Raw genomic sequence first — 15,641 nt, forward strand, 5'->3', positions numbered from 1 at the left:
TTCTGAGCTAAATTTAATTTCTAACAGTTTAGGAAGTTGTTTACTATAATGATCTTTTTTCACTGTAATGTGTTATTAATTTTGCTGAGAGGCAAGTAGAATCAGCAAGTTAAATTATGTTAGAGAAATGTACTGATTTCATGCTAGAAATAGAAGTACAGTGCTAAATACATTAGGATGAGCTCACCATGTGTTTCAGTTCTACACTGTGCAAAACAGATACTTACGAAAGCTTTCATGTCCCTGAATGGTAGAAACATTGACCTCCAGTGTCTGCTGGTTAATGGTATTCTTGGAAGAGCAGTTCAGCAGCTGCCTTTGACAAATACTTGGTATAGTTGATGAGAGCGAGAATACGAGTTTGTTCATCCCCACCTGCACTTAACATTAGAACTTGACACCATGCCTTTTGATGGTTCAAATTAGTTATGTACTGATGTCTAGACAAAATATTAGATTTTGGAGAGATTATAATAATTTATTTTGCTGTCTAGCCATTAGTTTTAACAATGAAAATCTTGTATAATTTTATGAGAATTATATCTCACTTATATTTCTCTTGTTCTTCACTTAGCTTTTTCTCTTTTCAATATTTGGTAATGATATATAGCCTAGATTCTTTCCCATTCTTTCTTCCTCACTAGGCGATCAAGTATGAAACTGAAAATTGGAGCCAGTCTTTTCCAATTTTTACTCTCTGTGGTGGAACTGAACAAGATTAGAACTTGCTTGAGTACGAAAACTTGTCGTTTGGTATGCTAGCCTCAGACAAAAAAAGCCCCTAAAATGCTCATGAAATATCCTGCTCCCTGAAAATTAAATTCAGAAGCAGCAAAAACACTTGCAACATCACAAAATAATCATTGGAGGTTTATGGTACCTCTTCGTGAAATTTGCTGGCTAATGGCTATAGCTGGTAATTTTGGAGTGATAACACAGTTAATCATTACCTACTTGGCACTGCTGCTAGAATATGGTTGCAAATAGCAATAATCTGCTAGACACTATAATTGTTGAAGATGAAGGGTTCATGGTGCCTGTCAGCAGTTTAATTGTTGGTGACTAGACATATAAATGTAATGCAGTACCAAAATTCATGTAAAAGAAAATACTCCAAAAGATGTTTGAACAGATAACAGCTCTTGTTCAGGTATTTTTGAGCCACAGGTGAAGTTTGCAGCCCTAGCTCTGTCTGATCCACCTTAAAATATATGCATGCCTTCGTATTTATTCAAAATTGTACAGTGCTTTAACAATGTGCACACTATAACTCTTTCAGTACTTTCTGGAAGTAGTAATGTTTTATGAAGAAAATGTTTATAATGGGGGTGACAATTTTATATATCCTTCATTCAGATGAAAATCACAGTAATCCCTTGCGAAGTGAATTAGATGAGCTGGAAGAGGAGATTAAAAGAAGAACTAAAGAGGAGGAACTGAGGAGAAAGAAGTTGAGGGAAAAAGAAGCAGCAATGGTATTCAACCCACGGCCTAGCAAATTCATGGACCTGGATGAACTACAGAATCAGGGTGAGTGTTTCCCTGCTGTTTGGTCAACTCCCTATAATGCAACATTTGTTGGAAGCTGATATGAACAGAATTGATTTAATGTTTCAAAGTTCTAAGCCTTTTTTAAAAACCTATCACAATAGACATATACAATAAGGCAATCCTTTCAAATTTGATCTCTGCAGTTTTTGATGTTTGCCTCTTCCATTTTAGAGAGCTGTTAAAAATATTATGCTCCTCATTTTTCTGGTACTGTCATAATGTCATTACAGGCTTTCCTGCATGCCCCCTGTGGTCTTGATGCATATGATTGCATTTAAATCCATTGATTTCTGAATTTCACTTTTTGTTCTCCTGATTATGACATGCAATCTACAAAACATATGAGAAATTCCATGCAATTGTAAGGAAAGATGAATCTCACAGAAGAGCTCGTTCAGTTTCAAATCACAGAGCAGAACTTGGTAGTCGGAATTAGTTGTACTAGTAAATTTCCATTTTGCTTTAAAAGATTAATGACTGGCTTGCAAAACAAAATCTTCCAATATGACTCAAAGGAATCTTACAAGAAAACTACTATATTTTTGTCTGTATGCTCTCTATCAAGATTTGTAGTTATAAAATTCATGCATGTTAGGGATAAAAAACAAACTGAAGGAGAAATACCTCAACTGTCAGTATAATGTGTTTTGGTGCTTTACAAAGATTGCATTTACATGCATTTGAAATTTGTCTCGATATTGGAGACCTGCCACCTCAGCGTGGAGTTGGTCCTTCTGGTCCTTCAACCGTGCTGCCTGGCAACCCCTGATTAGTCATAGGCTAATCATGGGACAATTTACAGTGGTCTGTTGACCTATTAACCAGTCCATCTTTGGACTGTGGGAAGAAACCGGAGCACCTGGAGAAAATCCATGCATTCCTCAGGAAGGGCATGTAAATACCTTACAGAGGATGCTGGGATTGCACTCTGACCTCTGACACACTAGCGTCATGCTAACTGCTCTGCTACTGTGGCATGTATTATGAAAATTATGTTAAATTGCATAGAATTAATGAAACTTGTGTTTTACTATAGTTAGTCATGCTTTAATAGCCTTGAATAAATGGGAAACTGTTGTCATTTGAATGTAAATCAATTTATTCTTTCTTCCTCATTTCAGACCATTTCCACATCTCCCTATTTCCCCTAAGTGGCCCTACAATGTATCTGACCTGATTGTTAGTGGATTACTCTTTGTTAATTTTCTGTCTTTCTGCTTTAATAGAGCTGTTTTAATGTTGCAGTTTACTGAATCATCCAAGGCTGTGTATAGTGCAGGACCGCAGTTTATGTACTCTTTAGTACAGTATGATCCATACTTCTAGCACTTCCAGGTCACTGGTTTCCACTGCATTATTAATAGGTTATTTCTCCAAAACTGCAGAAGCGGCGTTGGTCATTTCTGTATTTATTTTTCTGGATTCTGAGAGGGAACCCATCTATTCTCATTCCTTGCCAATCGTGTGACTTTTCTCAGATTGAGTATTTGCAATAGAAGTCATTAAACCACATCATAGTCTTTTATCATTTGCTGTCCCTTTAAAGTCACCGTATACTGATTGCTGGGTTTGAACTTGATTGAATTTTGGGGAAGGAAATTTGTAGACTAGAATATGTTTATAATTTCTGTCACCAGTTTGAAATTTTTACTGAAGTTTTGAAAATGGTGAATTTATAACATGTTGAACATTAGTTTTTCAGCCAATGCTATGTTTTGATAGTGGATTGCACTAAATGTTTAATTATGTGCATGTGGAAAAAAAATACCCTGGTGTTGCTTCTGCAGGGAAGACTGACAAGTTTGAGAGGTCATTGCAGGAGGTAGACTCTCTATTAGAACAGTCTTTCCATCTTGAACAAAAGGATGACTTGGCTGCAGCGCTCAATCTCTGCAATGAAGCTGTGTGTAAGTAACCCTAACTGCCTCTGCTGCTTGCAGACTAAATGCTATGCTAACCAGTTATGAAATCCTTCACTTGGCTAGTAAGTGAACCAGTTGCTCTTTTCTTTATATGGATACCAGTTCTCAATTGGAAATACTACATGCTAAAACAAGTGGTTTTGAAGTCATTTCATTAAATTATGGAGAGTTTTTGTGTTGAAATGACAAGGGTATCTGAATTTTCAAATTACAGTATGTAGAACCAAAATGTCTTATCATTTTGTTCAGAACAAGTAATAGTTTTCTTAATGTTTATTTTAAAATGTGCTTAAAACATAAACACAAGAGATACTGCAGATGCTACAAATCCAGAGCAATACACACAAAATGCTGGAGGACCTCTGCAGGTCAGGCAGTATCCATGGAAGTGAATAAACAGTCAATGTTTTAGGCTGAGACGTTTCAGATCCTGATGAGTGGTCTTGGCCCAGAACATCGACTGCTTAGTCATTTCCACAGATACTGCCTGACCTGTTGAGTTCCTCCATGGTTTTGTGTGTGTTGCTCTGTGCTTAAACCAGTTTTTTTCAGCTTTTCATTTCGTTTAAGCCAAAGATGTTCAAAATTTCTATAGTTCCATTGAATCTAACTGGTAGTTTAAAACTCTTAGTGTTTGATATTGATTGAAAATACAGATTCTCAGTACTGCAAATTAGGTAAAAATGATTGCACATTTCCTTCATGCTTTCGAACATTTCCATGTCTCTTAGCATTTTTCATTGAAAATTAATGTTTGTGCTTCTCATTCACTTTGCTTTTCATTTGGCTTTCGCTTAGTTATGTGGAGTCATGTGTATTCCTCATAAGATATGACGCATTCAGCATTTGTTATGACGTTGGATAAGTTCTTGTTTGCAAACAACTTTATGTAACAGCATTGTTAATAGATTACTTACAAACACCACTAACATTTCATCAGTGCATTTTGTGATATTCTCATATTTTCTATTTTACAACTGCATGTTGTTTGGGTCTGCGTGTGCATTTTTTTTCTGCTGTTTTGCATTTTAGCTAAACTAAGACTTGCTATGCATGAAGGCAATACCATCACACACAGCAGAGCCCTTGCTGATAAGAAGCTGCATATTTGCATGAAGAAGATTCGAAGTCTGCAGGAGAGCATGCAACAAACCATCCACTCCCCTCCACTTGGGGATCCTGTGACTGAATGCAAAAGGTAGTATCTTTAGGATTAAGAGGGGCATAATATCAGATAAATGCAATTTGAGCATCAAGGAAGCTATTCTGCAAAATAAGACATAAGAAATTAGCCTTTTTTAAGTAAGTGTATTTTAAAATTTTCTTAAGGTGCCATGTATAAAAAGTAATCTGTAGGACCTCTGTGGTATCATGGCACTTGCACTGAATTAAAGAATACTACTTCTTTGGATCTAAAATTACAATAGAACAAATATTAAGTTATGCATTCATAACTTTATAAATTTAAGAGATTTGAACAAAGGGTTATGTGGTGTTGGCCACCTCTTTTGTGGTTTATAATGATTTCTAACCTTTTAGTAACATTTGTAAAATGGGATTTTGAAATGTGCATGGAGACTCCACTGCAGAACATATGTGGTTTTCATTTTCTCATACATTTTGACCTGAGTTGATTTCAACTTTTTCCACCCTTTCTGAGCAATTCAACTTGAGTGCAAGATGACTCTTTCTGTAATCAATTGGATTCTGATATACGATTTTAAATGCAGAGATTAATTAAATTAATTTATTGGTGGAGATAAGTATTAAGTTTGCTGTGTGTGGGCATTGAATAATATTCAGAACTAAATTTTGGAACTAATGCCATTCTTTATTTCAGTGTGCAGGCTGGCCAGGTCCAAATACTGTTAGCATCAGAGAGAGTAATGGAACCCATCAGTGAGCCAGACCACAGGCCAAAATCTTCCCCAGTCTTTCCTGCCTCCCATCATCAACTACAAGTCCAACAAACACCCCGGTTACACAGCCCTCACTCTGAATCGCATGACCAAACTTCTGCTACATTGACTCCTGAACTGAAACAGAACCAATCTGCTCAAAATACCTATGAGCTTTCAACTCTTCACAACTACAGTTGGGTTCCAGGGGAGAAGATGGAGGAGAAATGTGTAAGGGGTACAATGGATGTTTGTCAATTGAATAATAATGATGATCTGATGAATGAAGAGTCATTGGATTGTTTTCCACTTGATCACAAACTAAAAATGAACAAACATGGCTCTATGCCTTTGCTTACTGCTGAACATGGAGATGTGAGTCTCACATTTTCATCATCATCTCCCCACAGTCAGGCGTTAACACAAAAGGATGAAATGCTTAAATATCCAAAGACCAATCCTCCTTCTGTGCATTTCCATTCAAGGCAACTTGAATATAACACAACTAACTCCAGTATATCTCAATGTACAACCTTGTCTTCTACAAACTTGAACTGGTTTCCTGCACCATCGTCTACTCATGAATCGCACAGAAGCGATTTGAATTTGGAGTTCAACTCAGAGATTGAAGGTGTCCATTCACCAAAGATCAAGCCAGCAGTTGATATGGGTAATGTAAAGTCAATGATAGCACCGATTCAAAGATTAAATACCAGGTTGGGCCAGGAAAGTGATGATGGCAATTATAAAAGAGCATATTCCAATTCTCGGCCAAAGAAAATTGATCAGGAAGTTTTGCAGCTACCTCTGAATATTAATCAACAGGTAGTAATTCTTCAGGGCAAGGATCAGTTGGACAGTGCAAAGTGGTCTAGTGACAGCTTATATTCTTCCCAAGTTTCAGATGGACCTTTAGATTGTAAAGCTGAGGTGTCTGTTCCTCCCTACAGAGCAAAGACTAATACTGCTTCAAGAGGTCTGAGCTGTCTCTTGGAAAGATCAGGTTCTTCATCTGATCCTCTGACAGATGAGATGTATAAGCAAAGATGCCTAAACACTGTCCAGTCACTTTTCAGAGAAACCTGTTCTAACAACAACTCTGAGCCAATGAGGCAGCAGCTTGGGTATTCCATGAATCCTTCTGTAGCTGTAGACCAAAGGATTGATGATATTAGAGAACATTACATGCCTCAGTCAGGTTGCCAAATCAGCGAACAACAACACTTGCATGGTCATGGGCAACAAGTGCAGTTGATTGATAATAAAAATCAAGACATAGAACTGGAGTTTTCAGAGTTGGAATCCCTTTATCAAGCAAGTCTGCAGGCTTCCGACAGTAGAAGATGGCTACCAAGCAGACAATTGGCTGAGAAGACCACCAAGCAAAGTAGCACAAAACCAGGTAAGAAGGTGCAATGTATGAATGAAAAATACCTCTTCCTATTTTATAGAAACGATAACTAAAGTTTGAAAGTATTGTTTATAGTATTCAGTAATTAGTTACGAATTACTTCAGGATTGAAGATCTTGTTTAAGCTCTGAGAAGGAACCAGTGAGTTTTCTGAAAAGATTGATTGCTAGATTGCAGTAAGACGTGAATTAAAACTTGTCATAACTGGGTAGCCTCATGTCTACTTCACTGTTACTGTGCTAAAGAAGAAGAATACTTGATTTCCTCGTCCTCACATTCAGTTTTATCACAGTTCTGTTTCTTGCACCTACGTAGGCATGTAGCTTATTGATTCTACCCAGCATTCAGAATACTGTGAACCATTGTCAACACTGCTGCAAAAAAAAACAAAGGTCTTTTATTTGCAAACTACTACTTTACTTTCAATCTTTTTTGTCCCTAATTATATTGAAACCACACAAATCAATGTACCATTTTATACCTGATTCAGTTCTAGTTTCCCCATTCAGTAGTTCACCTAATGTAAAGCAGTAAAGCAGCCCCGAATAAATTTGTAGCTTTCATCCATTTTGGTCATGACCAAATTTAATTACTTGTACATCCTGGACTTGTTATTAAATGGAATCTAATGCCAAGCTGCAATATGAGAAACTAGGAAATGAAGACCAAAAGTTTAACCGAAGAGGCAGGCTTTAAAGGAGTGTTTTAAATAAATAAAAGAAGAGAACTTTATTGAGGGAATTTCTGAGCTTGAAAATGAGGAGCTGATGACATACTGAAGACATTAAATTTGGTAGAGACCAAACTGGAGAATACAAATATCTCAGTTGCTCACAGGGAAAAGAGAGACAGGAACGAGGCAAAACCATGAATGAATTTGAAAGAAAGCATGGCAATTTAAAATCATGCCTTTGCCTAAATGAGAACCCAGTAGATCACAAAATGCAGGATGGTGGATAAATAGAACTTGGTTTGAGTTAAGATATGCACAGCAAGTTTGCAGAATAGATTGAGGGTGTTTGGTGAGAGATTTATATGAGCATAACAATTGAAAGTTTTGGCAGCTGAAGAAATAAAGAAGCTTAAGTAGCTAGTGGTTACTTAATGAGCAACAATAAATGAGGAAGATGCACATCTTATGGCAATGGAGCTACTTTAGCTGGAACTTCTAAAGGAATCTTAAATATGCTTAATAAAAATCGTCTTTGTTCACATTACATAATGGATTCTAGCAGTAGGCAGGTAGTGCAGGAATCCCCTGAGGTCATCTCCCTCCTATACAGATATACTGTTTTGGATACTGTTGGGGGAGATGTCTTATCAGGGGAAGGCAGCAGCAGCCGAGTTCATGGCTCTATGGGTGCTCTGTGGCACAGGAGGGAAGGAAAAGGAGTGAGAGAGCTATAGTGATAGGGGATTGGATTGTAAGGGGAATAGATAGGCGTTTCTGCGGCTGCAAACGAGACTCCAGGATGGTATGTTGCCTCCCTGGTGCAAGGGTCAAGGATGTCTCTGAGCGGCTGCAGGACATTCTGGAATGGGAGGGTGAACAGCCAGTGGTCGTGGTGCACATAGGTACCAACGATATAGGTAGAAAACGGGATGAGGTCCTACAAGGTGAATTTAGGGAGTTAGGAGATAAACTAAAAAGTAGGACCACAAAGGTAATAATCTCTGGATTACTACCAGTGCCACGTGCTAGTCAGAGTAGAAATAGGAGGATATTTCAGATGAATACGTGGCTTGAAAAATGGTGCAAGGGGGGAGGGAATCAAATTTCTGGGGCATTGGAACCAGTTCTGGGAGGGGGTGGGACCGGTATAAACAGGACAGTCTGCACCTGGGCTGGACTGGAACCAATGTCCTAGGGGGAGCTTTTGCTACTGCTGTTCAGGGGGATTTAAACTAATGTGCCGGGGGATGGGAACAAGGGCAGAGAGACAGAGGGGTGTAAAATGAGGGTAGAAGCAAAAAGTAGTAAGGTGAAAAGTAAAAATGGCAGGCAGGCAAATCCAGGGCAAAAAGCAAAAAGGGCCACTTTTCAACATAATTGTATAAGGGCTAAGAGTGTTGTAAAAACAAGCCTGAAGGCTTTGTGTGTCAATGTGAGGAGCATTTGTAACAAGGTGGATGAATTGAATGTGCAGATAGTTATTAATGAATATGATAAAGTTGGGATCACAGAGACATGGCTCCAGGGTGACCAAGGATGGGAGCTCAACATCCAGGGATATTCAATATTCAGGAGGGATAGACAGGAAAGAAAAGGAGGTGGGGTAGCATTGCTGGTTAGAGAGGAGATTAACGCAATAGAAAGGAAGGACATTAGCCTGGAGGATGTGGAATTGATATGGGTAGAGCTGCATAACACTAAGGGGCAGAAAACGCTGGTGGGAGTTGTGTACAGGTCACCTAACAGTAGTAGTGAGGTTGGGGATGGCATTAAACAGGAAATTAGAAATGCGTGCAATAAAGGAACAGTAGTTATAATGGGTGACTTCAATCTACATATAGATTGGGTGAATCAAATTGGTAAGTGTGCTGAGGAAGAGGATTTCTTAGAATGTATGTGGGATGGTTTTCTGAACCAACATGTCGAGGAACCAACTAGAGAGCTGGCCATTCTAGATTGGGTATTGAGCAATGAGTTAGTTAGCAATCTTGTCATGCGAGGCCCCTTGGGTAAGAATGACCATAATATGGTGGAATTCTTCATTAAGATGGAGAGTGACATAGTTAATTCAGAAACAAAGGCTCTGAACTTAAAGAAGGGTAACTTTGAAGGTATGAGACGTGAATTAGCTAAGATAGATTGGCAAATGATACTTAAAGGGTTGACGGTGGATATGCAATGGCAAGCATTTAAAGATAGCATGGATGAATAACAACAATTGTTCATCCCAGTTTGGCAAAAGAATAAACCAGGGAAGGTAGTGCACCCATGGCTGACAAGGGAAATTAGGGATAGTATCAAGTCCAAAGGACATATAAATTAGCAAAAAAAAGCAGCACACCTGAGGACTGGGAGAAATTCAGAGACCAGCAGAGGAGGACAAAGGGCTTAATTAGGAAAGGGAAAAAAGATTATGAGAGAAAGCTGGCAGGGAACATAAAAACTGACTGTAAAAGCTTTTATAGATATGTGAAAAGAAAAAGATTGGTCAAGACAAATGTAGGTCCCTTACAGTCAGAAACAGGTGAATTGATCATAAGGAACAAGGACATGGCAGACCAATTGAATAACTACCTTGGTTCTGTCTTCACTAAGGAGGACATAAAAAATCTTCCGGAAATAGTAGGGGACTGAGGGTCCAGTGAGATGGAGGAACTGAGGAAAATGCATGTTAGTAGGGAAGTGGTGTTACGTAAATTGAAGGGATTAAAGGCAGATAAATCCCCAGGGCCAGATGGTCTGCATCCCAGAGTACTTAAGAAATAGTGGATGCATTAGTGATAATTTTTCAAAATTATAATTTTTCTCCTTAGATTCTGGATTAGTTCCTGAGGATTGGAGGGTGGCTAATGTAACCCCACTTTTTAAAAAAGGAGGGAGAGAAAAACCGGGGAACTATAGACCGGTTAGTCTGACATCGATGGTGGGGAAAATGCTAGAGTCGGTTATCAAAGATGTGATAACAGCACATTTGGAAAGAGGTGAAATCATCGGACTAAGTCAGCATGGATTTGTGAAAAGAAAATCATGTCTGACGAATTCATAGAATTTTTTGAAGATGTAACTAGTAGAGTGGATAGGGGAGAGCCAGTGGATGTGGTATATTTAGATTTTCAAAAGACTTTTGACAAGGTCCCACACAGGAGATTAGTGTGCAAACTTAAAGCACACGGTATTGGGGGTGAGGTATTGATGTGGATAGAGAATTGGTTGGCAGACAGGAAGCAAAGAATGGGAGTAAACGGGACCTTTTCAGAATGGCAGGCAGTGACTAGAGGGATGCCGCAAGGCTCAGTGCTGGGACCCCAGTTGTTTACAATATATATTAATGATTTAGTCGAGGGAATTAAATGCAGCATCTCCAAGTTTGCGGATGACACGAAGCTGGGTGGTGGTGTTAGCTGTGAGGAGGATGCAGGGTGACTTGGATAGGTTAGGTGAGTGGACAGATTCATAGAGGGAGTATAAAGAAAGTTCACCAGATTAATTCCTGGGATGGCAGGACTTTCATATGAAGAAAGACTGGATCGACTAGGCTTATACTCACTGGAATTTAGAAGATTGAGGGGGGATCTTATTGAAACGTATAAAATTCTAAAGGGATTGGACAGGCTTAGATGCAGGAAGATTGTTTCCGATGTTGGGGAAGTCCAGAACGAGGGGTCACGGCTTAAGGATAAAGGGGAAGCCTTTTAGGACCGAGATGAGGAAAAACTTCTTCACACAGTGAGTGGTGAATCTGTGGAATTCTCTGCCACAAGAAACAATTGAGGCCGGTTCATTGGCTATATTTAAGAGGAAGTTAGATATGGCCCTTGTGGCTAAAGGGATCGGGGGTATGGAGAGAAAGCAGGGACAGGATTCTGAGTTGGATGATCAGCCATGATCATACTGAATGGTGGTGCAGGTTCGAAGGGCCAAATGGCCTACTCCTGCACCTATTTTCTGTGTTTCTATGTTTCTAAACCTAGACCTGAATCTACCTTGGACATTAATTGTAAGGTCAATATTGCCAACATGTGAGTTTATAATCGTGTTAAAATTTAGAGTGCAAAATTGAGTGCATTTCTTTGATTTCCAACTGAAACATTCCTTTATTTGGAGGATCAAAATGGTGCAAAGGCAGACTGACTTCTCAAGTTCATGTACTCAATGACATGACTGCAGAAAAGACTAAAGCAGTGTTTTATTATGTTTTTGGCGCTAAGTGCCAATTGATTATTTTTCTTAAACAGACCTCTTCTGGACACTTTTGTCAGTTTTTTTTACATCTATATTTATGTACCTAAATTTGAACTTCAGTAAAGCTGTAATTAAATTGAATAATCTGAAATTCTTATTTAGTACAGATTCTAATATGTAGAATGTTTTTTTCTGTTGAAATGGAATATTTTAAAAGCACATTTGCTATTTTTTGAAATAAAAAAAGATGGCAGAGTTGAACTTAAATTCTATTTCACAATTCATTCCCAGAAGTCTTTTGCTGATGCCAGTTCATCATGAAATAAAATCAGAATTAAAGCCAACAATAAAATAATAATTTTTTTCTCTTATTTCTGCACTTGCAGATATTTCAGCACATATGCATTTGCTCCCGTTGTGTGTGTGTGTGTGTGTGTGTATGTATGTGTGTGTGTGTGTGTGTGTGTGTGTGTATGTGTATATATACCCACCCTCCCAGCCACAATTCCTGTTATGGTTTGGTTTCCAGTTCCTGATTTCAATTTCATACTTGGCTCACGTTCTCATTTCATACTTGGCTCACGTTCTCAATCACTTGTTCTGGGTGCATAGCCATCCATGTTTCCAACTTCTTACTTTTATATTTTTATCTAATTTACTTATATATTTTATCTAATTTCACACAGCCTGGCCAACTTACTGTTGTAGTAATCAATGTTCAGAAATACTGGAGTGGAACACAAATGTAACCAGAAGATCAAGAGCCTTTATTAGACATAGCCATGAACTTTTCTAGATGTTATAGCTGGGTTTACATAAGAATTATTAGGATTAGCTGAAATCTTCTGTGGATATTTTGTGGATACTGTTAAATGAAAAAAATGGAATATAGATCACTCATTGAAGACCAAATAAATTAAAATCATATCTCTAATTATATTATGTCATTTAAAATAAAATAAATGTTTGTCTCTGATTTTGCGCCACTAGTTTCTGCAGTAAATGCTACAAGAAAACTCTCCTCTCTCCCTGAAAGAGGGCGATCAAAGACTCCAACTGCAGAGATTGAGCGCAATGCTTATCGAGCAGCTGTACCAGTGAGCACAAAGGTACTGAAAGCTTTGTAAGACAAAACACTAATTGTTCCTTTTATAAGCTGTCCATTTCCTTTCAGAAATGCTGCCTGATGCATTGAGTTTCTCCAGCACCTCGTTTCTTCATTTTATAAACTTCATTCTAAATTGAAGTCATTTTATCTGCTTTTACATGTAATAAAATACCCTGTGTTCAATCATATATGGTAAATTATTAGTTTCGCTCGGGCTATGCATGTTGAATTGCAAGTAAATATATAATGGAGGATAAAGTGGACATCTAGCAGGTTAAAATGAAAATTTGGTGTTTTACATTGTAAATTTAAAAAATATATGTAGCTTTTTAAGAAAAAAGTATTTATCTAATATTTTCCCCATCAGCAAAGATGTGCCTCCTGCCTACAGCACTATTGCCTTTGTTGACCACCATTGCAATCCCCAATTTAGAGACAGTACTCCTCAACCATTGCTGTGGCCTGTGTTGGGAAGGTGGTTATGACATTAGGATCTGTATGGAAACGTCATAACTGCTTAACCAATGGAGCAATTATGCCTGCTTGCTGCTTGATCAAGCAAATATGCCAGTTAGTTGAATAGTGTCACAGCAACAACCTTGCACATAAAATTAGAAACATAAAAAACCTACAGCACAATACAGGCCCTTCAGCCCACAAAGTTGTGCCAAACATGTCCCTACCTTAGAAATTATCAGGGTTACCCATAGTCCTCTATTTTTCTAAGCTCCGTGTGCCTATCCAAAAGTCCCTTAAAAGACCCTATCGTATCTGCCTCCACCACCGTTGCCGGCAGCCCATTCCACGCACTCACCACTCCCTCTGTAAAAAAATAAAACTACTAGCAAGACCAAAGAGCTGATTCTGGGAGGTTAAATGAGGGATCACAAAGCAATCCTCATAGAGGGATCAGAAGTGGAGAGGGAGCAATTTCAAGTTCCTGGGTGTCAGTACCTCTGAGAACTGAACTTGGTCGCAACATATTGATGCAGCTCTAAAGAAGGTAAGACAGCAGCTATTTTTCATTAGAAGTTTGAGGAGATTTGGTTTGTCAACCAAAACACTTGAAAATTTCTACAAATGTACCATGGAGAGCATTCTGACTGGCTGTATCACCATCTAGTATGGGGGTGGGGGGCTACTGCACAAAATCAAAATAAGTTGCAGAAACTTGTAAAATTAATCAGCTCTATCATGGGTACCAGCCCCTGTAGTATCCAAGACATCTTTAAGGAGCAGTGCCTTAGGAAGGTGGTGTCCATCATATGGGATCCCCACCATGCAGGACGTGTCACCCTCACATTGTTGCCACCAGGAAGGAGTACAAAAGCCTGAAAGCACACCCTCAATGATTCAGGAACAACTTCATCCCCTCTGCTATCCGATATCTGATTTCTAAATGGACATTGAACCCATGAACTAATTTTTTTATTTGTTATTTTGCCTGCTTACTTTAACTTGAGTGTGTGTGAGTGTATATGTGTACATATACATGCATACATACATACACACACACTTAATATAACTCAGTTTGTTTCTCTATTTTTATTTATCATTTCATTATACTGCTACCGTAAAGTTAACAAATTTCATGACATATCCTGGTGATATTAAATCTGATTCTGAAATCAAGCTATGCAGTAATCAGCAACACAAATCATCTCATGAAATGTTTAGAAATAAAACTAAAACAAGTTGCTGAAAATACTCAGAGGTTCAAGCTGCATTTGTGGAAAGAACAACTGATCTAATGTATCAGATCAATGATTTCTCATCAGAATATCATAAATTGACCTGTTTGGTACTGTAGCGAATGCATTTTAAGGCTGGTCAAGAAACCATTAGTTGATGTGAAGGAAAATAATGCAAGATTAAGATTCTGTATGTAGTTATGTACATTATTAGATAGAACCTCCCCACTAAATAGTTAAATTAATGTATGTGCATTTCAGTGCATTCCCATAATTTTTGGACTGTTCTGTAGCTTTTCACTTCCAAATATTTATTTGTACATATGGCTTTACAAGGTGCATTTCAGTGAGGTTGCTCCAAGAGAAAATGTGGAAAATGACAGTTACAGTGCAGAAAATTTCCGTCGTATTGCTCGGAGCATGAGTGGAACCATCCTTGCTAACCGAGAGAACCCTGTGATTATTCCTCACAGTATCGTAAGTAAAACTTCCTGTGGTAACAGGCAATAAAGACATAAAATATTACTTTCTGAATTGACCTTTGGTGAATTGGATAATATAGTCAAAAGTTTAGAGGATTAAATCTGAGACACTTTATTTCCTGTGTCTTTCTGTGATGTCTCTTCACTTTGTTATGTCCACTTATGTTGCAAGGAAACAACAGCAACCCGAAGAAAAGAAGTGGAGACTCGAAAAAGATCAGTCAGTTCTTCTTCCTTGACCACAGCCCAGGGCCCCTCCCCTGATCCTCTTGTGTTAACCTCTTACCCTCAACATCATCCCTTCCCACCACGGCACCTTTCGTCTGATCCACTGCAGCCCAACATGTCTGGTGATGCAAACAGAGCTTCAGGTAATCCTGCTTCTACAAAATGCTAATATTTGCATCTTCAATGTATATTTGTCCTTATGTTTGTCCATAAGATCCTTGTCCAGCTCGTGTTGTTTTCACATTGCCGTGTTTCATGTATTTCTTAGTCTTCAAATATAAAAGTACTGATGTGTTGAAACTGTTGACTGAGGTCTCTTGAATTCAACAATCCAATTTTGCAATCTAAAACTTGCTTAGCCATTTGCTGGCATTCAGAAAATGTTAGTAAAATAGTATTTTGGTTAGTTTATGACATGTTTTTTATACTGTGGTAAGTAATGGCTAGAAGCATACATAGCAGTCTTGCTGTGGATTACATCTGATACATCATGAA

General features: G+C 38.3%; 1 protein-coding gene across 3 annotated transcripts in view; it reads left to right on the top strand.

The window, feature by feature from the left end:
- LOC132378993 (inactive ubiquitin carboxyl-terminal hydrolase 54-like) overlaps nucleotides 1-15,641 on the top strand; it is a 163,447-nt gene that overhangs the window by 144,639 nt on the left and 3,167 nt on the right. For 2 of the 3 annotated variants that reach the window (XM_059946420.1, XM_059946421.1), the window contains exons 15-21: nucleotides 1,357-1,530; nucleotides 3,339-3,458; nucleotides 4,506-4,671; nucleotides 5,314-6,773; nucleotides 12,628-12,746; nucleotides 14,773-14,913; nucleotides 15,091-15,289. In XM_059946420.1, the coding sequence (XP_059802403.1) occupies nucleotides 1,357-1,530; nucleotides 3,339-3,458; nucleotides 4,506-4,671; nucleotides 5,314-6,773; nucleotides 12,628-12,746; nucleotides 14,773-14,913; nucleotides 15,091-15,289 (2,379 nt within the window). Of the gene's footprint in view, nucleotides 1-1,356; nucleotides 1,531-3,338; nucleotides 3,459-4,505; nucleotides 4,672-5,313; nucleotides 6,774-12,627; nucleotides 12,747-14,772; nucleotides 14,914-15,090; nucleotides 15,290-15,641 lie in introns of those variants that run through there. The other variant, XM_059946422.1, reaches the window with a different exon arrangement.

The sequence above is a fragment of the Hypanus sabinus genome, chromosome 21, assembly GCF_030144855.1.
Source record: "Hypanus sabinus isolate sHypSab1 chromosome 21, sHypSab1.hap1, whole genome shotgun sequence".
In the NCBI taxonomy this organism is placed as follows: domain Eukaryota; kingdom Metazoa; phylum Chordata; class Chondrichthyes; order Myliobatiformes; family Dasyatidae; genus Hypanus; species Hypanus sabinus.